The 24723-nt window shown below is 58.8% G+C and overlaps 2 protein-coding genes and 1 long non-coding RNA gene across 4 annotated transcripts in view; all 3 read right to left on the bottom strand.

The window, feature by feature from the left end:
* Window positions 1-3966, bottom strand: part of GRK3 (G protein-coupled receptor kinase 3) — a 67066-nt gene extending 63100 nt beyond the window's left edge. The window contains exon 1 of the mRNA XM_084539327.1: window positions 3742-3966. Within this exon, the coding sequence (XP_084395453.1) occupies window positions 3742-3854 (113 nt within the window). The 5' untranslated portion in view covers window positions 3855-3966. The remainder of the gene's footprint in view (window positions 1-3741) is intronic.
* An 822-nt stretch (window positions 3967-4788) lies between these two features.
* On the bottom strand, window positions 4789-16244 carry LOC311420569. The gene is made up of 3 exons (XR_014684370.1): window positions 15738-16244; window positions 8535-8695; window positions 4789-7526 (listed from the first exon to the last, which is right to left on the bottom strand). It is a non-coding gene; the product is annotated as an uncharacterized lncRNA (long non-coding RNA).
* Window positions 16245-17261: 1017 nt separating this feature from the next.
* On the bottom strand, window positions 17262-23966 carry CRYBB2 (crystallin beta B2). Of its 2 annotated transcripts, none has more exons than XM_084491618.1 (6): window positions 23295-23409; window positions 22667-22785; window positions 22066-22198; window positions 21502-21644; window positions 17884-17989; window positions 17262-17714 (listed from the first exon to the last, which is right to left on the bottom strand). In XM_084491618.1, the coding sequence occupies exons 1-6, from the start codon at window positions 23346-23348 to the stop codon at window positions 17490-17492; spliced, it is 780 nt and encodes a 259-aa protein (XP_084347744.1). In that variant the 5' UTR covers window positions 23349-23409; the 3' UTR covers window positions 17262-17489. The 2 variants fall into 2 exon arrangements, with proteins under 2 accessions (XP_084347744.1, XP_084347745.1); XM_084491619.1 differs by lacking the exons at window positions 17262-17714; window positions 17884-17989 and adding exons at window positions 21224-21417; window positions 23911-23966 and having other exon boundaries at window positions 23295-23369.
* Window positions 23967-24723: the final 757 nt, after the last annotated feature.

Raw genomic sequence — 24723 nt, 5'->3', positions numbered from 1 at the left:
ACAAACAGCTCAGGGTGGAATTGGAAAAGGAAAAACAACCACTGTGCATTCAATAAACCTCCACAACAAGGTAGTTGGAATAACACTAGGTAAGAAAGCAAAGAGCACAGGGGTCCCATTCTTTGGTGCGGAAAGTACCTCTAGAGATAAACTGAAGATAGGACGGTAATGAGGAAAAATATCACAGCTAGAAGCGTGACTTCAGAGAAGGAAGCATCTGCAACGTGTTTTTTTTTCTCCTTTTCCCAGAGGGGCAGGATTCAGAGGAAGGTAGGAGACCAAATAAGAGATCCGTGAGAAAAATAAGAATTCACGGGAAGAAGCGGTAATTACCGAAGCAGCAGGTTAGGAGAGGAGAGACGAGATGAGAAACATCTACAACACAGCGAGACAAGTGGGAGAGAAGCCTGGAGAGATGCATGGTCTGTTTTGTTACCATGCCCTTGGTATTTGTACACCGAAAGCACCCGAAGCTCAAGTGACGTTTATAACGAGGAAGCTTTTAACGTTAACTATCTAATTTCCTGGACTATTTTTCTCTACCTCCCCATATGCAAATCCTTTTTTCAGAACAAAGAAGCCGTTGGCAAATAAGAAGAGCTATTAAAGTCTTCTTCCACACCCTTTGACCAAAATAAGGGAAATCAAAAACGTACACTGAAAAGGGAAAGAGTTCAGGAGGCTGCTGAAGAACCTAAAAAATAAGAGCGCAGTTCATGGGCTCCTTTCCTCCCGAACCTAAAATGTTTGACAGCAACTCTGCAGAGAAAGATTAAAGCTTGATATTTGCTTGCGTTTCAGTATCTATGTCCTCTTTCTCATTTTAGGTCCCGTTGCTGCAGGTCACTCTGCCTTTGAGAGTCCTTCTGTCCATCCATGCAAATCCAAGAGGATCTCACAGGAATGTGCAATGAAAAAGACACCGCAGCTCCTCCAGCTCCTGGCAGGGCTCTTAAGAAGGAAAGGAGGAAACACAGAAAGGAAGGAAAAGCAGATGACAGAGGATGGAAAAGGGCTTGTTTTGGTGCTTAAAAACAAAACAACAAAAAAAGAAACAGAAAAAACACCACCACTAAGCCTCTTCCTAGGCATGCTGGTCTCATTAGCGTTTTTGCCCTCCTTCTTCCCAAGCCACCACATTTAACAGTTTCGGTGCACAAACAGCTGAGGATGCCTCGTGTCACCTCACCACCAACCAGCCCCTCGGCCAATAAACTCTTCACCCCCGGAGTTTATTTGCTGCTAAGCCTTGGCCTGCAGCCTCGCAATTTATTCCGCCTGCACCGCAGTTCCTTCCTTCGGAAGGGAAGGACCCCCCAAATCACCCCAGGGAGCTCCCTTACTTCATCCAGCCTCTCGGCGAGACAGAACGGTGCCAGCAGGTGCACCGGGCTCCAGCAAAACAACGGGCTGCAAAACCTGTGCACGGCTGCTGGAGGATAAACCACCCAGGATAAACCACCCCTCGCATTCCTGCGAGGCGAGCGCTGCCCTGGGGCCCAGACCTTTACCTGCACGCTGTCCGCAGCAGGGCAGGGCCCCCCCGTGTCCCACCACAGCCCCCAGCCCCAGCTCCCAGCCCAGTGCTACGAGCGGCTCTCCCACGGGCAGGGAGAAATGAAAAATCTACTTGGAGGAAGCGTCTGACTTCAAACCCGTGCGAGAGGAGACCTTGTGTGCGTGGTGGTGCTTCTCTGCTGTTACTATATCAACCTGCACTTAAGCAGCTGATTTATATAATTTTAAGAGGATCCGTTTGCCAGCAATACACAACATTTAAGTATACCCAACACGCCACGTCTTTTTTAATGAGAGATTGAGGGGAAAAAGAAAAAAAAAAGAAAAAAACAAGCAGAAAGCAGCCCGAAGACATCTGACACCAGAATAACGGTCACAATTTCCTACTGTATGAGGAAATCCCTGCTTTCAGTTAGAGGCTGAGAAGTTCAGTCATTTCAAGCAACCTCGAGCCGTTTGTGGTCCCAGGCTTAGGTAAGGCTCTGTTCTCATTTCTGCTGCCTCTTCCTCCTGCTCGGCAGCCGGGGGGCCTGGAGCAGCCCCCGCCCCAGCTCCACGCACAGCTCCGAGCCCCCCCCCGGCTCCAGGCTCCCGCATCCCTCACGACACACACCAGTCCAGGGGGACTGCGAGCAATCCTTTTCTTCCAATATTTCCCATAATTTGCAAACTGGTTCTCCCACACGCGGCTCTGGGCACTGCCATATGAACGTTTCAGCCCCACAACCCCTCGCCTTTCTCCTGCTCCACAAAACTTCCCGGTGCACCCGGCTGCCGCTGCCCTCCCCATGGAGCCCAACACCACCGAGGCACCTCATGGGGTGCGGGGAAACCGCCTGGCCTCTCCCAAATGCAGACCCCGAGGAAGGAGAGCAGCAGGGTGCAGGCTCCCCAGGCCTCATGCTGTGCCACGAGGCTGTGCCCGGGCAGCCGGGTACCTGCTGTGACAGGCAGCACCCCCAGCACCACCAGCACCAAGCAAAGCACCGGCACTCGGAGAGCTGCGAGCTGCACCTAGGGTTAACTGCCGAGGTTATGTTACCCAGATATCGATTATCTTCATCAATATTTACACACGCCAGGGGAAAAACAGGCACCTTCACCTGCCCAGGAAGCCGCCTCTAACTGGGCTTTGCAAACCCAACTTCCTCAGCCGAGGTTTCGGAGCCTTTTTGCAAGCACCACGGACCCTGCATGCCTCCGGCCGCCCCTGCCCCTCCGCTGCCCCCCGGCACCGCCGGGAATTCAAACAGCAAGGCAGGAAAAGGAGCGAACAAGTGGGAAGAGGGCTTCAGCAATCCCTCGCCCGCGGCAGGCAGCTAGGCCACCGCCAGGCTTGCGAGCTGCCCACACACCCTGCAGTGAATTTTCTTTTAGGATTTTTCTGTTGTAGCGCTGTGCTTGCTGACCAAATATTGATTTTCAATGCATCCACGGCCGTGCACACACACACACACACACACACACAGAGCCACAACGCGGGGAGAAAGCCTCCCTTCAGCCTCGGGAACGACCAGGCGAGGCTCAGGTGATTTTATAACGCGTGGAGACCAGGGGCTGCCGCGCAGAAGGGAGGCTGGGGCTGGTTTCACCACCAGACCCCCCAAGCCCCAGGGACATTTGTGGAGCCCTGGGGATGGCACCGGCCACGAGCCAAGCCCCGTGCCTGCCGCCACCTCTGCTCCGTGAGCTGCTTGCTAAGAGCCCTGCCCGTCCTTCCCCGCGCCCCGCTGCTGTCAGCCCTGGTGGAGCATCACGAATGATAGCTCTGCAGAGCACAGCGGCCACAGCCGCTCGCTTCGGCTCCCGTTTCCCTCGGCCCAGCCGCCGGACGAGGCGCGGGGAGCGAATAAACCCCAAAATTTGTTTTTTTTTTGGGGGGTGGGAAGCAGGATTCCGCACACCCTCACATCCACGGACCGAAATACATCAACAAGCGGCCGGACAGGGAGGCAAACCCACAAATAACCCCCTGCACAGCGGGTCCCTGTGCGGCCCCTGACCCTGACCCCAAGGCGGGGGCTGCGCTGCCGACCCCGGGCACGGTGCGGCCGGGATCGGTCCCGGGGGCTCCCCACGGGCTGCGAGCGGCACCGGGACCCCCGGAGGGACCGGCACCGGGGGTGGGGGGGGGTCCTTGAGGGAGAGAGAGGGAGGAGGGGGGTAAAAAATCCGCGACCGGGACCCCTCCAGCCCCGTGTGCGGGGTGTGTGCGGGCGGTACCTGGGCTCGGGCAGGGTGATCTTCTTGCTGGCCCTGGCCGCCGGGGTGCTCTTGCTCTTCTCCATCGCCATCAGGTAGCTGACATCGGCCAGCACCGCCTCCAGGTCCGCCATGTTCCCGCTCCCGCCGCCGGGCTGCAGATGGAGGCTCCGCCGGGGGCAGCAGCCGCCCCCGGGGCGGGGGGGGGGACGGGGACGGGGACGGGGACGGCTTGGTGGCGGTGGCGGCGGCTCCGCCGAGCGCCTCCCGTGTGCGAGCGGCTGCGTGCGAGCTGCGAGCGCTTTGGGGAGGGGGGGGGGGGGGGGGGAGCGCCGCGGCCCCGCTCCCCGCCCTGCAGCACCCGGGGCTCAGCCGCCGGCCCCGCTCGCCCTCAACCCCCCCCCACAACCCCTCCACCCCCCCCCCCACCCCCCCCCCGTCCGCCGTCCGCCGTCCGCCGGGGCCGAGCCGAGCCGCAGCGCCCCCCCCCCGGCCCCCGCTGCGGCCGCGGAGGCCCCCTCAGCGCCCGCCCGCCCCCGCCGAGCCCATGGCGGCCGCGGGGAGCTCTCCCGTGTGCGGCCGCCCCGTCGCCGCTCGCTGCCTTACGCGGCCGCCGGGCCCCCCCGGCTGGGCCCCGCGGCGCCGTGCGGGCAGCTCGGGGCCATGGGGCTGCGGCGGAGCTGGGGGGGGGTGGGTGGAGGGGGGGGGGCTGCGGCGGCGGCGCCTGCGAAAATCCGGACCTGGAACCGGCGGCCGAGGGAGGGGAGGGGATGGGGGGGGACGGGGGGGGGCAGCGCCGACCGAGGGGGGGCGCAGGGAGCGGGGTTGGGGGGGCTGCGGGCACGGCCGGGGTGGGGCAGCCCCTGAGGGGATGCAAAGCGCTGCTCTGGGGGTGTGGGGGTCCCAAGGGGGTCCTGGGGGTCTCAAAGGGGTCCTGGGGGGGTCCAAGGGCAGGCCGTGCCCCGGTAGGGCCTGCAGCCCCCCCCCCGGCCGAGACGTGGTGTGAGGGGGAGCCGAGGGGGCAGCGGGGGGCTCCCAGCGCCGCCGGGCACGGCCCCCCCCCCCGGCTGGGTACCTCGGCTGCAGGCAGGCAGATGTATGCAGATCCGCACTCCTCTCCCTCCTGACTTTCCTCAAATATGTCAGAAATAATTGGCTCAATGAAAGGCGAAGTCAATGACAAGTCTGAAGTTTAGAGCTCCGCTTGTTTTGAGCTCTTTTCAAGTGCCGCCACTCCTCCTTCCTACAGCTTTGTGAAAGTTAATGATCTGATTAAAGCAAGGTAAAGTATACAGCCGGCAGGATTTCGCCGTGCGCCTCGTTACGAACCGTCTGGGAACGGCTTTTTGTTGGGAACGGTAATTTACGCCGGCACTTTTCACCAGAGCTGAACCACAGGGGAGAGTTCTGCTCGGCTGGGCACGGCACGGGGCAACGAGCAGCATCTGGGGCATGGCACGGCCCTCCTGTGCCCCCCGTGTCCCCCACGTCCCCATCCCTCTGCTGCCCAGGAGCTGATCGAGCCCAGCATCCTATTTTCTCCTCGCCCAGATGCAGGACAAGGAGGTGTGCATCTCTCCTTGTCACTGCACGCGGCTGGGGGCTTCGTGCCAGGCTCTCCGCACAGGAGCAGCCCCGTGGCTGTGAAGCCATCCAGGCATGGGAGCTGCACGCCCTCATTGATGCTTGCAGAACACTGTCGAGTTGTAAATGTACAAGTATACGCAAGGCCCCGTACTGCAAGGCATCGATCTACCAAGCAGGGCAAAAAACACAGCCCACGCCTCGTGCGTGGAGTCACTTCATAGCTTCAAGTGTTGGAGCTGTGATGGGAAAGGCTGGCGCTGTCCAGTGGTGCAAAGCAGCTTGGATCTGCGGCCATGAGGAGCGTCCTGGTTTCCCCAGGCAAGAGCAAGCCCAGGTGCCCCTCACCGTGCCCGCACCCATGGGTGCGGGTGGCTCCTGATGGCTGGCGGCCCCGCTGCAGCCCCGACATGCAGCCAGCTGCGGAGGCAGCCCGGGGCAGAGCGGTTCTGGCTCCCTGCAACGGGAGCGTGCGAAAGCAGCAGGAGAAGCGCAGCGAGTTGCCGTCGCTGACCTGATCGTGTTGCTAAACAGCACCAGCGCCACGCAGTCACTCGGAGGGGAGGCAGAGCAAACCGAAACCCATTAACGCCGGCCTCGCGCTGCCGACCAAGAAGGCCCTTCTGTTTCCTAAAATATTTAAATGACTCTGCAGCGATGATGATTGCAGTAATGGGCAAGAAAACGCCACTTAGGCTTCATAATGCTCTCCTTTTCATTTCTGAACCATGTTTTTGCCGTTATTATCTGGGTATTATTCTAATGTACGCTTCAAAGCCATTCCTTGTGACAATTTCCAGGAAGTTACATTGGAGAAGGGCTACTACAGAAACCCAGCGAAGAAGCTGCTCTCCTCGTGCTGCTTGGTGCTAGCCAGCAGGGTAGCAGCAGCTGGAACCGAAATGTTGTAAGAAATAGCGTTCTCTTCAATACTTGCTTAAAAAAGTGTATTTCTTACTCATCATTCTCTAGCAGCATGTACAACGCTTACATTTTGCAGTGTAATGTTCAGCGGTTTTGAAGGTCACTGGGATGTGCGTTTTTTTGGTAGCAGACTGGAAATAAAGCTAATTATTTCCTGAAGCTGAAGAACAGGCAGCAGAATGTGCAGCGCTAACAGGCATCGCAGGGATATTCAATTCCCCAGCTCCCCAGGTGCGAGGCTGCAGCCCCTCTGGGCATCCGTGTGACTCCTGGGTTCGTGTTTGCGTGTGTCCTACGTGGGTTTGGTGGTGCTCAGTGTTATGTGTGTGCTGCCTTCGGTATCATCCGTAGTGTTTTTGTGTTTATAAACAGCGCGCTGTGTATTCCCCTGGCTGAGGGAAACCCTGAATTAATCAATGCCACAGTTAACAGAGGTCAGAATATGATACACTCATGCATGGCCTGAATGTGCTAAAGTACCTCCTGACATTTCTGTGGATGCTGACTGATATCGTTCAATCAATTTAACGTGCCACGGGGCCGCCGGGCTGGAGCGCAGGGCCCTGCGTGCATCCCCTGCCGCAGCCAAGAAAGCCCGGCTCGTGTCTGGTGCTCCTTCCTCCCGAGCAGCCAGTTTCTCCTGCCATCTGTGTAAGATTTAAATGTTTAATTTTGCACAGCTCTGCCGCGCAGGATGATGGATGATATCACAGAGAGTAACAAGTCGAAAGCAGATTTATCGGTGTGTCCTACGCTAACTCCATCACTTGGAGATAATGGTGCAAAACGGCACAACGGGATGGAGGCTGTCCTGCTGTCCTTCAGCCTGTGGAAAACCTGGTAATTGCAGGATCTCTGCTGGTATGCATGGCCAGCACTTGCTATGTACCCCTTGAGGGGAATGCTCACACAGATGATTATTAAACTCGTTTTTTTAATTAAAAAAAATATATTTCCAGAAACACACATCGTCTGGGAATTAGGAATATTAGGCATTGATTACCTTAGTTGCCTCCATGGGATGCAAACAACCACAAAACGTCCTCGTTCCTCGCAGTGCTGGTAGGGGATAATGCATGTGCTGGGGATGGATCCAGCTGGGCTCCGACTCTTGGCAGTTTGCTTGTGTAATAGCCAAGCAGCGAGCTTGTCTCCTGCTGCTTGCTCTGTTGGCAGCGTTACCTGGAGTGTGATTGCTCGTGTGGCTGCAAGGGGGGAGAGGAAATCTGTGCCCCACCTGCGCTCACCGCCCTCCGCTCTCCCAAATGTCTTCAGATGTCTTCCTGCAGCAGGGCTACCTGGAGGTAAATCGGGAACAGGAGCATCGCCCTAATGAGGTTGTGCGGGGATTCATTGGTGAGCAACCGTAAGGCGCCCAAAGGACCACAAGGGATAAATAAATGCAAGCAGTTCTCACCATAAATTAAGAAAACTGGAGCTGACAAGGCGGGCGTTCTCCCAGCACGATGTGCTGGCAGGGGATGTTCTCTGCCCCCTGGGCCACCACCACTCTCAGCCTAGGGTCAGCGCTTTGGGGACACCAGCACGGGTGAGACAAGACCTCTCGTTGTCAGCTCCCATTTGCTTTTCTTACACTAAAAGACCCCCCCTTAGCAAACAGTAAGTTCAGAGTTGCACAGCAGGTGAAGCGTGCTGGGAAGTATTTAGGGAACCGGACTCGTACCTGCACTAGTTCTCTCCTCTGGGTGTACCAAGTTTGCAAAAGCTTGCCACACCTCTCCAGGAACAGGATGAGCTTTGGGGGGGGGGCTCTGGGGCATCTTTGCCCCTCTGCCCCCCACACTGGTACCGGTCTGAGCAGCGGCACAGCCAGGCAGGGTGCCCTGGGCATTCCCTTGCAGCACCCACACCGAGGCTGGAGATGCACCCCTGCTCCTTAATGCACTTCTTCAAGCTGCACTAGTAAGCAGCAAGAGGCAATGTGGAAAACAACCAGAATGATTAATGGCCATCCCTGCTGCCGCTTGTGTTCACCAACTGCACCAGAAGGAGCAATTCCGGAGACCATCGCTCTTCCTTCACTGTGCTGCTGCTTCGGGCACCTGAGCCATGGGATGGGGTCACCCTGCCCGGCTGGGGATGCACGAGGGCTCCTCCGCAGCTCTGCTGGCTCCCCCAGCTTTCTCCTGAACACTTAAAAAGGTGCTGCGACCACTTCTGCCAGGGAAAGCACTCGATGGAATTCACCATCACCATGTTCCCTTCTGAAACCGGCTGACATTATGACGAGGCCAAGTTTTAATTAAGAAACAAAAGGTAATTAAACTATCAAAAATATTATTCACCATCAAACATTTGTGCTTGAATAGTCTGAGCAGAAATAATGACGTCCTCTGGGGACAGAGATAAGAAGGGAATGGAAAGTCACGCCGTGTCTTCAGTCTTGCATGAGGGAGCACAGGCAAGAGAGGTGGGCGCTGCGGTGTTCCCGTACATCATGGTGTTTCTGTAAGCAGCAGAAACACCCGTTAGACACTGTCCTCTCCAGATTGTCTTGAACTGACACCCCCCACGCAAACATCCTGCTTCCAGCCTCTCTTTGCTCTGCTGGTCCCACCTGGGCTGGGGGCTCCTCACCCACACCCACCGCCCACGAGAGGTGCAGGTGAGGCTGCAAACCTCTGCCCCAGGGCTCTGTGCAGCCTCCCCCAAAGGGGACCTTGACTTCTCCTGGTCCCATGGAGAGGCTTGGAAGAGCCCAGCAGCCCGGGGCCGGGGCAGCAGCTCGGGGAGGCTGTGCTGAGGACAGCAGGAAATCCAGTCCTTTCTGCTTTGTTCAGCGGCAGTGCCTGGCTGGACTCCTGGCTCTGCTTAATTCTCCAGGAGGAAATATTTGTTCCTTTGAAATTGACTGGAATGATTTAAGCCGTATTTTTTATCAAAATAAATTGTAAAGAAATAATGAATCTAATTCAGATGATGGCAACATCAGAATGCATTCTTCTGGCCCCTCGCTAATTAGATTGCCAACCACACAGGACATTCTCCAGTACAGATCGTCTCCGAAGAACTGGGCCCCGCAGCCGGAGCAGATGCCGTACGTGAGGCTGCGCTGGGCACAAACCTGCACCCACACTGGGTACCCACACCTCGTGCCATGCTGGTTGTACTGGGCTGGCTCCCCAAGACCTGGAGCTGGTGGCTTGTGATGGTGCAGCCGGACTTGGTGACTGCTGCTCCCGTTCCTCGTCCTTCCCACTCATGGGAACAGAAAGAAACCAGAAAGCATCTCTGCACATTCCCTTTTTCCCCCCAAAGAAGAGCGGTCTGTGTACATCAGCACCAGTTAAGCTCAGGAGTAATTTCTTAATTCCGAGTGATAAAAGCTTTCCCCTCCCAGCGTCAGCTGGCGGGCAGCTCAGCTCAGGGAGAGGCAGGAGACAGCGAGTAAATTTTTCAGCTGTCTTCCTCTCCATGCAGCTATTTAAAAGTGAACTTTCTACAAAGCCTAAATAAACTGTCATGTGATGCAGGAATTCCTGCATTATTAGGATATTTTGAAACATGGCTGAATATGAAGTCATCAAATTTAAGCAGTTCAAAATATAAAGTTCAAAGATGCTTCTTTTTTTTTTTTTCAATAAAAAAGGACACTCTCTCTCTCTTTCATTAAATAAGCATTCTGTTCCCTCCTTTGGGATGACTCTAGATCTTTAAGACAGTCTCCACTATTTATTTCCTTCCACTTCCTTTCAGTGAAGGAATGGAAACACACATGAATGAACCCCAAACACTGAGAAGAAAATGCAGAGTTTTAAATACAGAAGGGAGCTGCTGGCAGGTGCCCGCTGACCATCACTGCACCTCCCTGCACAGCACCAGGTAACCGGGAGGATTGCTCAGGCTCAGGTGCAATTTGGTGTCAAATGAGTACGGGGGGAGCAGGGCTCCTGCTTCCCTCCTGCCTCGGTTCAGCTTCCTCTGTGCTGCAATTCCGACCAGCGCTGGGCTGCAATTTCCCGCAGCTCACACAAGTATCTCAATTACTGCCTAATGAGATCAGCCCTTCCTCTGCCTAGCAAATCGAGTGCGCCAGCCCCAGCGAGGCACAGAGGAAACCAAAACACCAGGCACGGCTGGGCAGCCAGCACCGTCCCGTGGGTCCCTCCTGCGTGTTTCTGTGAGCGGCTGAATGGGAAAAAGGCAGCCCGAGGGATGGGGAAGGCAGCCAGAGGGCCATGGCTCTGCCATCCCCAGGTGGGACAGGGGCTGGGAAGGAGCTGGCCCATGCCAGGATCTCCACGGCATGAGCTCACCACTGCCCACTTCTAGCTGGAACAAGAAGGCCTTCAAATGGCTTCTCAGCAGAGCTCAGGTCCAAGCATCATGGCTGAGCTACATCTTTAGGGGCAGAAAGGTAATTAAAGAACTTACCTGTTCCTTACAAATGGGGATTTAGCTGGGACATCTGTGCGCTGAAAGATTCCCTCACCTGAGGTTGCTGCAGAGCTCAGGCATAACCACAACCTCAGGACCCAAAAAACCACTGGAGCACAGCAAGCATGGACAAAACCCAAAGCTCTTCCCTGGAGGAGCAGCACCAGCAGCCTCTCCCTGTGGGCTTCATCCCCTGCATAGCCCAGGCTGGATGTGACCTCCCAGCCGTACACGCAACAACGGTGCTAAAACCAAGCACGGTGGTGGAACAGCTTTCTTCCCACCGCACACATCTACAGAGAGAAGTGTGCCCACAGCCAGCACAAGCCCACTGTCATGGAGCAGAGCAAGAAGCCTGAGCTGATGTGATGTGAGATCCCCCCGTGGTCCCCCCTGCAGCCCCAAAATGCTGCGGGCACAGCACCCTGCCCAGACCCAGCAGCACATCATCACAGCCCCAAGGGTCCCTCTGCCTGTGCCCTACCAGGGCATCCTCAGAAATGGCAGGGTTTACAAACCGCAGTTATTACCAACAATCAGTAGCAGGTGAGGACTGTAACAGCAAACACCTTCCAACTGTCAGAAGAATCCCTCTCCAGCACCCTGAGAGCTCATCTCAGCCGGCACTAAAGGAGCTCTTCCCCTGCGCGGGCTGATTAGGCAAACAGATGCCAGGAGGGAACCGAGGAGCATTCGCTGCTCCACGGTCTGGTTTGAATGTAACTTGATAAAGAAAACCAAAATCAATAACTGGCTAATTCAGCTATAAATTTTGAGGGATAGAAGGAGGAAACCAACAATCACTCAGATGATAGCGAAACAGCACAAGTTAATTTAGATTCTGTCACAACATCGTATGGAAGGTAAGCCATGCAATGCTGAAAAAAAGAGGCAGGGTCTGCGGGGTGCCTTGACCACCCAGGGCTGTGTCCATCGCAGGGATGGGATGGGTCCTGGTGGGGATGGGACGTGCTCGGGGCACTGCAGGCAGGAGCCAGCTGGGCACGGGGCTCCGAGCCGCCCCACAGCGCCAGCAAGGCTGCAGGCAGCCAGCCCGCCTGCTGGAAAACCTTCCCAATATGCTCCTTGGAAACAATTCTAGCTACGTGTGAAACGCTTTCTAGTTATTTCTCTTCCCTGGCTCTTCATACTCAGAGCCTATTTGCACAGAAATTGGCGTTCACCGCCCTGGCTGATCATTCACCCGAATCCAATATCGTGCATCTGGCCACCGCCACCCGCGGGTGCCCGACGTCAGCTGCAGGCAAACAGCAGCCGGAGCTGGGGCTGGGCAGAGCACACCCCGTGGGACTGTCCCTGCCTCCCTCCTGGGTGCTGCCAGCTGCCTGCCCCCTGTCCCACAGGCTGCAGACACGAACACCTGCCCCTGCAGCACCCAAAAATTAGGGAAGCCTCCTAGCCGGGCTTTGTGTTGGAGCCTTACGTGGGAGAAGCCCTCCCGCTGAGGCTGCTCTCAGCATATGAAGGAACATCCTGCCGTTCCTTTTTCTACGTGGCTGCATCGTGCTCTCTTGTAGTGAAAGAAATCTCAGCAAAATGCAGCCTGGTGCTGCCTGTGTCCCCAGGAAGCCATGGTTGGGATCGCGGGCTGCCCTTTGCCTCGGCCACCCCGTCCCAGGGCACGCCGGCAGCTCCGAGCCCTCACACAGGCACAGCAGCAGGAACCCGCTGCCAGCTCGGGAACAAAACGGCACGGCGTTTATTTGCACTTCCATCACATCAAAGGGGCCCTTGTCTGAATCCGTCTGTCTTTAGCCTAGAGGAGAAGGGGAAAGATTGGTTCCTATTAATAGCCTCGCATCCCACAAGATCCAAGCCTTGCAAGAAGCCATGAAAGACGGCGGCATCTGATCCTCTCAATAAATGAGGTAATTTTGGAAGAAATGTGTGCGCTCGGCAGCCTTAATTACTGCCTTCTCCAGTGGGGTAGCAGACGACAGTGATGACTCCTTTCTGTGTTGGTGGCACCCGGGTCCCAGAGGTGCTCAGTGCCAGGAGAGCTGTCGGCACACGGGCAGGCGTGCTGCACCCCCCCAGTTCTCATCTTGCAGCAAAACATTGCCAGGACTTCCACGGAGCAAGGGGCAGGAGCCCCAGCAAGGGGATGGCCGGCAATGGGGCAAAGAGAGACAGAAGTGGCTTTACACCAACCTGAGGAGGGGTCCCAGCTGGACTGAGGGGTCCCCTCCATCGCACCCCGATGGGCACCAACCTGGCCGGCAGCGATGCTGCAGGAAGGGCCCGGGGCCATGGGGCAAAGCAGGGCACTGCAGCTGAGCACGAGGCTCTGCAGGAGCACAGCCCGCCCGACCTGCCGGCCCCATGTGCCAAACGACTCGCCTACCCTCTCGGTGCCCTTGGAAAATGATCCAGTAAATTATCTTCATTTCACAGCTGAGGAAGCGCAGCTCCAGAGCAGCCGCCGTGCCCGGGGGCCTGCCGGTCAGGAACACTGCACAGAGAGGTCCGTGGGTCAAAGACAGCAAATACACGGGCATGGGCCTCAGAAGCATCGTTCCTCTAAAACACATCTGGCACCTTCCCACGCTGAAACCGAAGTGAGCACTTGACATGGATTTAGCATCTTTGGCTCAGCTTCACCTGCGGTGCTGCTGAAAGCATCTCCCCTAGAGGACAGCTCAGCTCGCCCTCCAGAAGAACCTGGCATTGTCGTGCACGGTACTAAGAGCAAATCAGCCCCAGCTGGGATGCAGAAATGGTATTTGTTTCAATTAATCACCAAAGCAGCTCGCTCCTTTCTGCTCGGGCAGGGCAGGAAGGGACTGCATGCCTCCGACCCGTACAGGGTATTGATTATGGCACTGGGTAGGTGCATGCAGCACACATAGCACACAACACCTCACATCTCGCTTGCTCTGGGTGAGCATTTCGGCGTGGTGGGCATGTGGCACACAACAGGTGCTCGGCACCAAAGCAAAGCATCCCAGACACACGTGTTCATATCCCTTGTGCCATGATAAGAGAATCAGCCTTAACTCAGGTACTGCAATGTCACTGCCATGGTCCAGCACGGAGGGTGACCGAGGAGCTCTGCAGAGGAAGCTGATAAAGGTACAGAAGACGTGGCAGTGAGAAGCTGCTGTTTATCTCCTATCACACATGGCTGCGTGACATTAACCAGCTGCAGGATTGTGTCACCGACTCTGAAGAGCCAGGAACCTGACTGAAGTGACTCCCGTGACCCTCTCCTGCTCTGTTCCCCTGGTGCCACTCTTGGGGCACTCCTGCAGGTGCCCTGCACCCCCGCTGCAGAGGCTGGGACAGATCCCAGGTGCTTCCAGAGGCCAGAGAGAGACGTGAGCTGCTCCTGGAGGCGCTGGAGCAGGGCAGGAGCAGGGCCTGGCCCCAGCACGGCCCCTGAGATGCCAGAGGGAGAGGAACCCAAGCCCTTGGTGTGCCCCTTCCCAGACTGGCCCCAGTTCCTGACCCCCTGTGCCTCCCTGCAGCCCAGGCAGGAGCACACTGCCCCTAGGTACGATCAGGATGGGCTCCAGCAGCCAAAACGCCCTGCCCCCAGCCACAGGTCTCTTCACTGGAGCTCCTCTGGGCAGATAATGGACTTTGCCTTCGGACTTAATCTGCTGTAAATCTCTCTCTCTTAATTGCTTATCATCCGGAAACCTCGGAGTGAGCCAGGGCAGACGCTCCCCCTCATGTGATGGGCTGTCCTCTCCCTCCCTGCCATGGTCCTGGTGCTGGTGCACCCCCAGGGCACCTAGTGCAGCCCCAGCACACCCCCAGCGCCCGCACAGCCCCAATCCACAGCAGCACAAGCTGGCAGGGAGCAGGGGCTGCCTTTCCATCTGCTTCTCTGCAGACACGCCTCACAAACAAAATGCCAGGAGAGTTTTACAGCCGCGCTTCCCATCAGCAGTGCCGCTGGGTTTGCCATCAGCCATTTTAATGCTGTCAGATGCCTTAGCAGATCTCGGCAGGATCTGAAAGCACTGCTCCCCCTCCAGCCCCCCAGGTGGGAGCACCATGAGCAGCACATCACAAGGCTCCCCCAGGGACCCCACACCCCGGTGGCACTGCCCTCGCAGCCCCACCAAGCAGCCGCAGCGGGCACTGCAAAGGTCACCCAGGGGCTAACCCGGGGCACAATTTGAGTCAAAGATTTGATTTCAGGGGGAGCTGGTCAGCATCTTTCCACTGAGAACGGCTCCTAAGGCAGAGCGAGCAGTGCTCTGTCCTCCTGCCTGCCGAAGGAGCAATCCCGTCCTGCAGAGGGAAGACGTCATGCGACGGGAAGGTTGCTAAGCGAGCGGCTCCCTCCTTGTGATGCACAACTTCATTACTCGGCTCCCTAAATGGATGTTACATACATACGACATTTGCCTTGGAGCATATGAGCATCCCAAAATAGCACGCGTTTCAGCTCTGTTTGTACGGTTTCCTGAAAATGTCCCTGTGTTTGCTGGGCTCGCCACGTGTGCTGCCCGCACAGACCCACGGGGGCACAGGGCATCGGGGGGTGCAAACACCACGAGATGCAGGTTTCCCTTCAGTCAGGTCATTTCTCTCCCTGCCTTGCATCGCTGCTTTCTCAGTGTTATTCAGCACTTCTTGGTGTTGTGCTACAGGCCAAATGTTATGCACTGGGGGCAAACCCCACGGGGAGAAGCCCTCAGACTCAGCCCAGCTCAGGCGGTTCCTTTAGATGCACTGAGCTGTGCAGACACCAGGTACGGCAGCAGCTCCCGCACCTCATGTAAGGTACAAATTAAGAAATAAAATAAATGGACTGTCCTGAGGAGAGAAACAAAGAAATTTGTTTTTCATTTTCCCCCTGATTTCATAAGAACTTCCCCAGCAGCTGATCTCTGCGGCGCTAACACAATCCGCTGCTATATTTTAATCCCATTACGTTGCCATGCGGCTGCTCGCAGGCCGCCTGGCCCACGAGGAACAGATGTTTCCTAATTGGCACTTCTGCTGCCCAGGAGTTTACATCACTGCGAATAGTTTCTTTGCCTTTTGTGTTGACATTGAAAGCGAGACCCCCACCGCCGCTTCTTACAGCCTAGGATTACACAACGGCGCTGGCTGCTCGCGCCCCAGTTACCCACCTGGAGCTGCTATTTGCTGCACAAAAGCAGCCGCGATAATGCCAGGTCGGGGCGCTTCGGCACAGCAGCTGGGTCAGGCAGGGGTTGCTGGCGATCGCCGGGGTTTAATTGCCGGCTGCGGTGGCCGAGGAAGCAATCCGGGCTGGCTGCCTGCCCGCAGGGAGCGGCGACGTTGTCTCCTTGCAGATGCCTTTGGGTAGAGCTGCTCGAGGCGAAGCCCCAGCTAGCAGCAGAAGGCAGCACGGGGGCGTTTGGAGGGGTTCCAGCGGGGCTCCTGGCCCTGGGGCAAGTAACAGTCAGAGCTGCTCTGAAAAGGGAGCCCCAGCAGGGTCCCAGCCCACCCAAATGTGGGCTGGGGGCACTGAGCGATGGCTGCTGGCCAGCCTGGGGTCATGGGCTCTCAGCACAACCCACCACACCACGCAGCACCCCTGCCCCTCAACACCAAAAGGAAGCAATTTCAGGCAAAGCCAGGCTCCCCCCCACACGCACAGCTGCAGACAGGTGCCTGCTCCTGCAGCCAAACCCTGGCTTTGCCCCTTCCCCCAAAATATCCCCCCCGCCCCAGCACAGCTGCCTCTGATTTGGCCAGGGCTGGGTCGTGCACAGGATGCTCCTCACCCGTGGGCACAGCCTGCCTGCTGTTCCCCAGCCCACACTTTTGGCTTTTCAGCTCAGCGGTGGCTTGGTCTCGTCCCGGGTGTTTCATAATCGAGCCCTGGGAGTGCCACCCTGAGAGCCTGACTCCAGAGCGCGGGGCAGGAGCAGCGCCGCTAAATCCTCACCGCTGTTATAATCCCCTGATACATTTTAATCCCATTATGTCTCCATGTGGCTGTTTCCAATTCTGGCCTTTGAAGAAGTGATGTTTCTTAATTAGCATTTCAGCTGGACGGGACTTTTATTTGCTGGAGGAAGCCTAGGAAGCTGTAAAGCTTTCATTTCTCCCTTTTATCTCCCTCTTTGCTCTAACGCTAGGAATAAAGAGGAGCAGAACACAAGCAAATGAGCGCCCAGGGCTCTGCGCGAGAGCGCTGACCGGCTCCGGCACTGGGGGCACCGGGGGCTGGCCAGGGCGTGTGTGCTGGCTGGCTGCGGGCAGGGCAAGCAGCTGCCACTTGGCCCCGGGCATTTCCCTCTCCAGAGCATGGGAATAACCCAGGGGACCACCAGCCCCTGGCCCCGCTGTGCGCCCACATCCCCAGGAGGGCAGTAGGAGCCGGCATCGCCTCCATGCGCACGGAGCCTCACCAGCAGGGAGGGAGGCTGGAGGAAAAACTGCAGGTGGTTTCCTTCTTGCACCAGCCGGGGCAGGGGCAGCACCTTCTTATCCCACATGCTGAAGCTAAGTACTGAAAAATCACTAATCTGCCCTGAAAACCACAACGTTTCAATAATGCATGCTGGGTTCCTTCATATTTTTCCTTTCTTCCTTCAGCCTTTGTTATTTGTGGCTGGGGTTTGTGTGTGTGCACGCAAACATGAGGCTAGAGGCTCAATGTAATTTAAAGGGGAAAAAAAATCAAAGCTAAGATCTCATGTAATCATGTGGTTCCAGAAGCTGGAGAATTAAACAAAATAGTCATTAGAATTTTAAAAGGACAAAAATCTGTGAAACCCGCAGTACACCCCTAGAAGTTGGCAAGGCGCGCCGAATGCCCAAAGCACCCAGGCTGCAGACAAGATAAAATTCACCCCGCTATGATGGAGAACAAACATTTCATATTTCCGAGACTCTTGGTTCGTAGCCAATTATTTCCCTGCCCTTGGCACGTCTCCCAGCGCCTCAGCACAATGGGCACGGGGGGAGCCGCGCGCAGCCGCCGCCGAAGACAATGGGAAGGCAAACGAAAGGCAGTGCCGGCACGCTGGCGGTTCCACATCGCTCCTCGTTGCACTTGCCTCCTCACCAACAGGCAGCCCATCCTGCCTCGGATGAGATCCCGCATGAATGCACATCTCAGGGACAGACAATGGCTGATCTCGGGTGGAAAAGGAAAAGAAAACAGGGAACAAGCGAGGGGACGGTGCCCCCTGTGAGGGCGCAGTCGCTTTGGTGCACCAGGCTCTGCCCCATCTTGTGGGGTTTGGGGTGGTGGGGCCACTGCCTCCCTATGGCACCGTTGCAGAGAGCTCCCCAAAACACCAAACGTGCTTCAGCAACCACAGGAACCAGAGGAAATGTCCGTCTGATGGAGAGGGAGCCAGCTCCCGGGGGTGGCAGTGGGTTTGCAGTCCCCCCTGCTATTCGCCTGGTGGAGAAAAAAAAAAAAAAAAAGAAAAAAAAAATTAGTTTGACAGCCTGGAGAACAGCTTTAGCTCCAGTCTATTGGCATGGCAGCAAAACCACCCACTAGCAGGGAGAGCCGTGGGACCGCTGAAATATCACCAGCCAGCGCCGCTGACAAGCGCCTGTTGTTCTCCGGCGGCCGCCGCGCGGGTGGGCAGCGGGCGGGGAGCGGGCGCAGGGGACAGGGGACAGCGCCCGCGGGAGGGGACGGAGGCACCCCCTCACCAGGATGGGATGGGGGTGATCTCATAAAAGGGGGCTTTTTGATAAAGTTCAGTTAAAATAAAAGAAAGCTGCGGTGCCGCAGTCCTGCCTGGCGCACCCAGCGCTGGCAGCGGCACGGGGAGGGCAGCGCCTGCCATCCGCACACCCCAGGCCCCATCTCCCTCGCGGTGCCTCGTGCTGCTCTGGAGCAGATGTTTCGGAGAGATGCTCAGCTCAGCAGCGGGGGTTCCCGTGGTGGCAAGCCCACCAGAAGCCGAGGGAGCCTGCTGCAAAGACAAATTGCCCTCAGCCTTCAAAGGCAGCACACGCTCCCCACCTCAGCCGGGCTCCACGCGCCAATCGGCAGCTCCTGCTCCTTGGTCTCCTGCCGAACCACGCAGCCTCCAGCCGCAGCTCTGCTCCCCCCGGGCCTGGCATTTCTACGGTTACACCAGCAGGAACAGAGGAAGGAGCAGGGGGAGGAAGCATCCCGGGGGAAGATGGGACCGGACGGCACGGCCCACACGGCCTCCTCCCACCCTGTGTTCCGCGCTCTGGATCCAAATTTCTGGGAAAGCTGCAAACAGCTGAAAAGCAAGCCTCGGGTGAGGAGGACCTGCGACCTGCCAGCAGCATGCCCCGGTGCCTGGCCCCGTGAAACTGCCCGGCTGCTGGCCCCATGGGGAGCAGGGGACGGGGCACTCTGCTCCCTGCACGGCCCCTCTCCCACCAGGCCAGGACGCGATGGGATGCGACGTTTTTTTAGCAAACACAGGTGATGGGGCCGGGGTTACCGACAAGCAACAGTGAGTCAGAACAGGAGCAACTGCAAAATAACAGAACCACTTGCTCAGCGCGTTGCACTCAGCCAGGAAAACACATCTCCTCCTACGTGAGCCCCCGCGGGAACCGCCAGCTCCGATGCGCTGCTGCAGCTCTGCAGCAAGCGGGGTGCAGCCCACCCCGAAGGAGCAGAGCACCCGGCTGGGGGCTGGTCCTGCTCGCACCCTGGCTGCTCCATGTCCTCCCACCTCTGGCTCAGGCCACAAAACCTTGGGGCCAGTCACCAGAGGGGACAAGTCCAGCACAAGTCCCTGTGCCATTGGTACCTGGGGCAGCCTGGTGGCTCCTGACGCCCCAGGGTGCTCGGACCCATCTCCCCACCCAGCTGGGCTAGGGGAGGGCAATGCTCACCACAAGCAGCGGTCCAGGGTGCAGCCTGGGGTGGGCTGTGTGAAGCTGCTGTTTCTGCCATGGGGGGTGTGAGAGCGGGGGCCAGTGGAAAACCTGACCTCAGCGGAGCCAAATTGTGTCTGAGTCACCCCAGGGCGCCCACCTGAGCGCAGCCGGCTGCCGGCGAGGGAAATTCCCTTGACAAGTCAAGGGTGAACCTCCTCTGAGCTCATTCACATTTTCCCCTTCTGCTTTTGTCGCTTCTCCCCCGAGACCCCCTGCCCCTCCTCGTGCCCGTCTCAAGGCCCCAGCCACGTGGCCGCTGTGAACCCGGGGACAACAACCGCGGGTCCCCGCGCGCCCCCCGCCTCGCGTGGTGCCACTTCCCCCCCCAGGAGCTGCGGTTTGCCACTGACAGCTCAAACCCAAATGCCAAGGCGAGGCAGCCTTCCCTCAGCAGCAGCAGACAGGCGGGTGTCACTACTCTCATTAAAACCCCATTTTTTCACAGCTTTTCTCGGGCAGAAACGTTCAGGTCTGGGACCGTTTGGGATTTTTCCCTCCGAGGAAGAGGCACAGATTTTCACAGGAAGCCGGCTCCATTGAGCCGATGCGGCGAAGCGCTGCCAAGGCACGACTCGCAGAAGGGCTGACATTTCGGAGCAGCATTTGGCGAATGATTAATTCAGAATATCGCCCCGCTGCGCTGGGCTTTGCCAAAACCGGGGATTGATGCGGGGCACAGTCACTCGGAGCGAGAGGCTCTGCAACACGCAGGATTCGCGGGGCTAAAATCCACCCGTGGGGGCCCTCGTGCGTGGGAGCCGAGGGGGGGGTACGGACGGTGGGAACATGTATCCAGATCTCCCCACAGGTCCTGATTTGGTTGGCATCTGTGCCAACAAGCCCAGCACCTTTCTGCTCTCCAGGTGCGTGGCAAAGGGGTGCAGCAGGAGTTGGGGTGGGGGCAACCAGGGTGCCCCCATCCCACCACCAAACTCCAGCGGTGCCCACCTTTGGGTGCCAGCCCTGCATGGGCACAAAACACAGCACAGCCCCACACGGCTGCCCTGACCCACAGCGGCTGCTGCCAGCCGCATCCTGCAGGGAGGGAGCGGGGCGGCAGCAGCTCAGCACCAGCCCCACAAAGCCCCCCGGAGCCGTGCTGCAGCCCCCAGACCCTCAGACGGCTCAGCCAGGAGCAGAACCTTCCCCTGCTGGAGCCATCACTTGAGAGCTTCATTTGCTCAACGTAGAGTGCAAATAATTAAAGCATTATTTAGCGTTATTAATGCTAAATTAAAGCATTGTTGCTGGTTGGAGCAGTTATTAAGCAATGCTGTTGAGCACTGACAGTGCTTAATAATTGCTTTATTAAGCTCTAAGGTGTCTGCCCCGACACCAGGCCCTCTGGGGACACCTTTGCTGCGCACCCCCCCAGCTGTGCCCCCCGCAGGGGCAGTGTCCAGGCCCCTGGTGCCCAGGCTTTGGGGGCACGGACATCTCCATCCCTGCTGCCCAAACCCACTGCACACCTCCCTCGCAGTGCAGCAGTTTTGGGATTTATCAGTGCTGGCTGCGAGCACCACGATGCCGCTGGTGAGGGGCACTTGGGTGCGGGACGGCGATGCCCACCCCCTCCCCGATGGGTGCTGGAGGTCAGGGTGGGCTGAGCCCCGCCGGGAAGGAAGGGGCCAGACCGGGGACTTTGAAACTCCAAGCTTTATTCGGTTGCGTTGGCGGCGGCGTGGCTCACACGGAGGGAGGAGGGAGGCGAGGCCGTGGGGGCAGCGGCGGGCGAGGGGAGCCTGCTGGGCTCCCTGCTCCCGGGGGGGCCGGGGGCTCTAGTTGGAGGGGTGGTAGGCGCCGCGCTGGTGCCACTGCATGTCCCGGATGCGCCTGACCGACTGGATCTGGGGGTGCTGGGCGCCGAACTCTGAGCTGTCTTTGTAGTCCCCCTTCTCAAACAGGTACTGGTAGCCCCTGTAGCCGGGGTACTGGTAGCCCACCCACCTGCAAGGCAAGCACGGGGGGGGGGTCACGGCTGTGCAGGGGGCGAGGTGGGCTCAGCGCCCCCTCCCACGGCCCCGTACTCACGTGCCGCTCTGCACCCGCACGGACGAGACCTTCTCCTGGTAGCCGTGCGCGTGGAAGCTGGGCACGTCGTCGTCGATGATTTCGATCTTCTTGCCGGTGAAGCTGGGGTTCTCGTACAGCACGATCTTGTGCTCCTGGCTGTCCTGCAGCGGGGCGAGCAGAGGCCTGGGGTCAGCGCCCGCTGGTCCTGGGGCTGGCCGAGGGGCAAAGCCCCCCGGGGGCTGCGGGGAAACCGAGGCAAGGGAGCAGCACCGCGCGCCGGGCCTCCCCCTGATGTGTCCTCCCGCTCTGTGTCCCCCCAGCTCAGAGATCCGGCACCCCCCAAGGGCACTCCCGGACTTACCAGCAGACGTCCTGAGCTCCTGGGCCACCTCTCCCCATCCCCGTGCTCCCACCGACCCCCCCCCCCGGGGGCTCCCCTGGGTCCCCGTGGAGCTGGGGCAGGGTGCACGGGAGGGGTCCTCCTCCGCCCGCGGGGCTGGGGGCCCGGGGGAAGGCGGGGGAAGAGTTGTGGCTGCAGACCTTGGTCTGGCGGGTGGGTAGTGGCTGTCTGGGTGCTCTCACCACTTTGATGGGTCTCAGGGAGGTGATGCTGTCGCTTCTCCGGCTGTTGGTCCAGGAGTCCCAGCGGGGGTACTCCCCCTTCTCAAACACAAACTGCTCCCCCTTGCAGCTGGCCTGCTCGTAGCCCACCCAGCTGCGAGAGAGCAGAGGACGAGCTTCAGGCAGGGCAGACCCCCCTTCCCACAGCAGGGGTGCCCCCGACGCGGTGGCCGCCCGACCCCTCTCCGAGAGCACACTTTGGGGAAAAAGGCAGCACCGAGCAACGGGCACCATCCCTGCCTGGCCCTGCTCAGGAGAGGAAGGCAGCCAAAGGGTGGGCGATGCCACGATCAGTGTCCAAGCCCCCCCCCAGCTCCCCTCCCAGCGAGCAGGGGCTGGCAGCAGCTCAGGATTCACCCCAGGGACAGAAATTCTGGAGGCCGCTCGCTGCCCTCCCCAGCACTGCGATACAGCCCTGGGTGAGCCAGGCTGGCTGCTGGGGCTCAGCACCGCGGGGACCCCAAAACCTCGTGCCCTGACCCCTCAACACCAGCTGTGGGGAACCCAGGGGGTGCCAGCAGTTGGGGGGGCTCCCCAGGACCCTCTCCCCGCCGAGACGTACGGTCCGGAGTGCACGAGGATGGAGCCCACTTTGTCCACGCCGGCATCCTTCAGGTTGGGGCAGGCGCCGTTGAGCTCATGGCAGCGGCCCTGGAAGTTCTCCTGCTCGAAGATGGCAATCTGCAGGAGAGCGGGGCCGTGAGCAGGGCACAGCAACACCCTGAACTGCATCCCAAAACTTCCAAAACATCCCAAAACAGCCCGCGAGCACCACCCCAGCATCTCCCACTCCCAAGGGCTGCGAGTCCCTGCCGGTGCCTCTCGCAGAGGGATGCCTGCACTGACACCGTGCTGAGCAGCCCTGGCTCTTGCCTGGGCATCGTGGCACAGCTGGGACACAGATCCCACAGACCCCACAGACCCCACAGCACAAATGGGGCCAAGCCGTGGTGGGTGCATCCGTGCAGCCCCATGAGCCAAGCGCTGTCAGCTCAGCGCGGATTTCACGGCTCAGTGGGGCGGAGGGAGGGAAACGTGTTGTGTCTGCACCAAGGCTGGGCTGGGAGCCGATCCCTTCCAGACAGGCCCCCGGGTGGCTGCAGCAGCAGAGGGGGCCGAGGGGGCACAGCCAGGGGGTGATTTGGGTGCTGGGTGAGGCTGAGGCGGCCCCGGCCCCGCTGCGCACTGACCTTGGAGCTGGCTGGCTGCTGCTTGGAGGCTGGCATCTGGTGTTCGGAAGCCATCCTCAGCTGGGCCGTCTGCTTCTGCAGGAGGAGAGCTCAGGAATTAAAACTGCCACCGAGGATACTCCTGGCACTGAGCCCATGGCCCTGGGGCCGTGCCCCATGCCCGCACCCTGTACCCACTGCTGCTGAACCGCACCAGGGGGCACGCCAAATGGAGCAGCGCAGCCCCAGGCTCCCGCACATCTCCCCAGGTTCTGCAGCAGCCCCAAGCCCCAGCCTGGCTTTGCATGGCCCAGGTCCCTGCTCCGAGCTGTTCATGGGACAGAGCCCCCCCGTGCCCCATGGAGGGGTCCCGGTGACAGTCCCAGCACAGAGCCACCTGCGGTGGAGCTGCGGAGGGGCTCAGCCTGGAGCGAGGGCACGAGTGAGCTTGGGGTGTTCCCAGGACGCTCTCAGAGCATCCCAACTGCTGCTTGTGAGGCTTTTCCCTCAGTTCCTACTCAGTGAGCTACAGCCGAGGCATCCCAGCTCCGAGCTGCGTGCAGGTGGGAGCAGCGCTGCTGCAGGCCGGGGTGGAAACAAAAACAAAAAGGCGAGGACAAAAAGAGAGAGCTCTTACCAGTTGTACCAGTACCCGCTTGAGCCAGTGAAGGGCTGGGACCGAGAGGGGCAATTTATACTGCGCCGCAGGAGAGCGGTGCCCGAGCTATTTACAGCACGATTCAAAGCGGGAATGCAGGATTAAACACAATGAAAACCGGGGTCAGCTGACGCGCCGTGGCCATTGTCTCCCCAAAACCCCAAGTCGCGGAGTTATTTCATTAGCTTTCACATTCGAGTCGCCCGCTTTGTTGGGTTTATTGGCAAGGAGATTTGGAGTTTGCCTGCATCAGCCGAATGCATGCCAAGACCCAGCCCGGCCCTTGCAAACAAAGCCCCCGCCAGCCCCGCTTCAGGAGTTTTGGAGCCAGGGACTTGATCCCTCCAACCAGCCGGCGCTGCCCCAGCGCTGGAAGCACCGAAATCTGCTGAGCTCGGCTCTTTCCTTGCGCAATAAAACTGCCCGGAGCTCTCAAACAGCCCCAAAACACCTGGCTCTGCCCAGCTGCGCCTCCCCAGCCAGGGAGAGCCCCCGGCACAGCGCTGGGGTCCTGCGGGGTCCCTGGGTCTGGGGGCACAACGGGAGGGAACAGGGGAGCAGGGCAGCACCGGGACCCTGGGGGCACAGCACCAGTGCCAGGTATCGGGGGCCCCTGCCATTAGTCCCCTGCCCTTTTTGGGCCCCCCATGCAGTGCCTACAGCCACCCCCGAGGAGGGGACCTTCCCTTGTCACCCCAGCAGGTGTCACACAGCATTAGAGGGGCCCAGCCCCGCTCCCTTCCGCACACGGCATGTCCTGGGGGGCCAGACCCAGCCAAGTGCCGCAGCCCC

Source organism: Aythya ferina, assembly GCF_964211825.1.
Source record: "Aythya ferina genome assembly, chromosome: 17".
NCBI lineage: Eukaryota > Metazoa > Chordata > Aves > Anseriformes > Anatidae > Aythya > Aythya ferina.
This window is presented reverse-complemented; position numbering and strand designations above follow the sequence as displayed.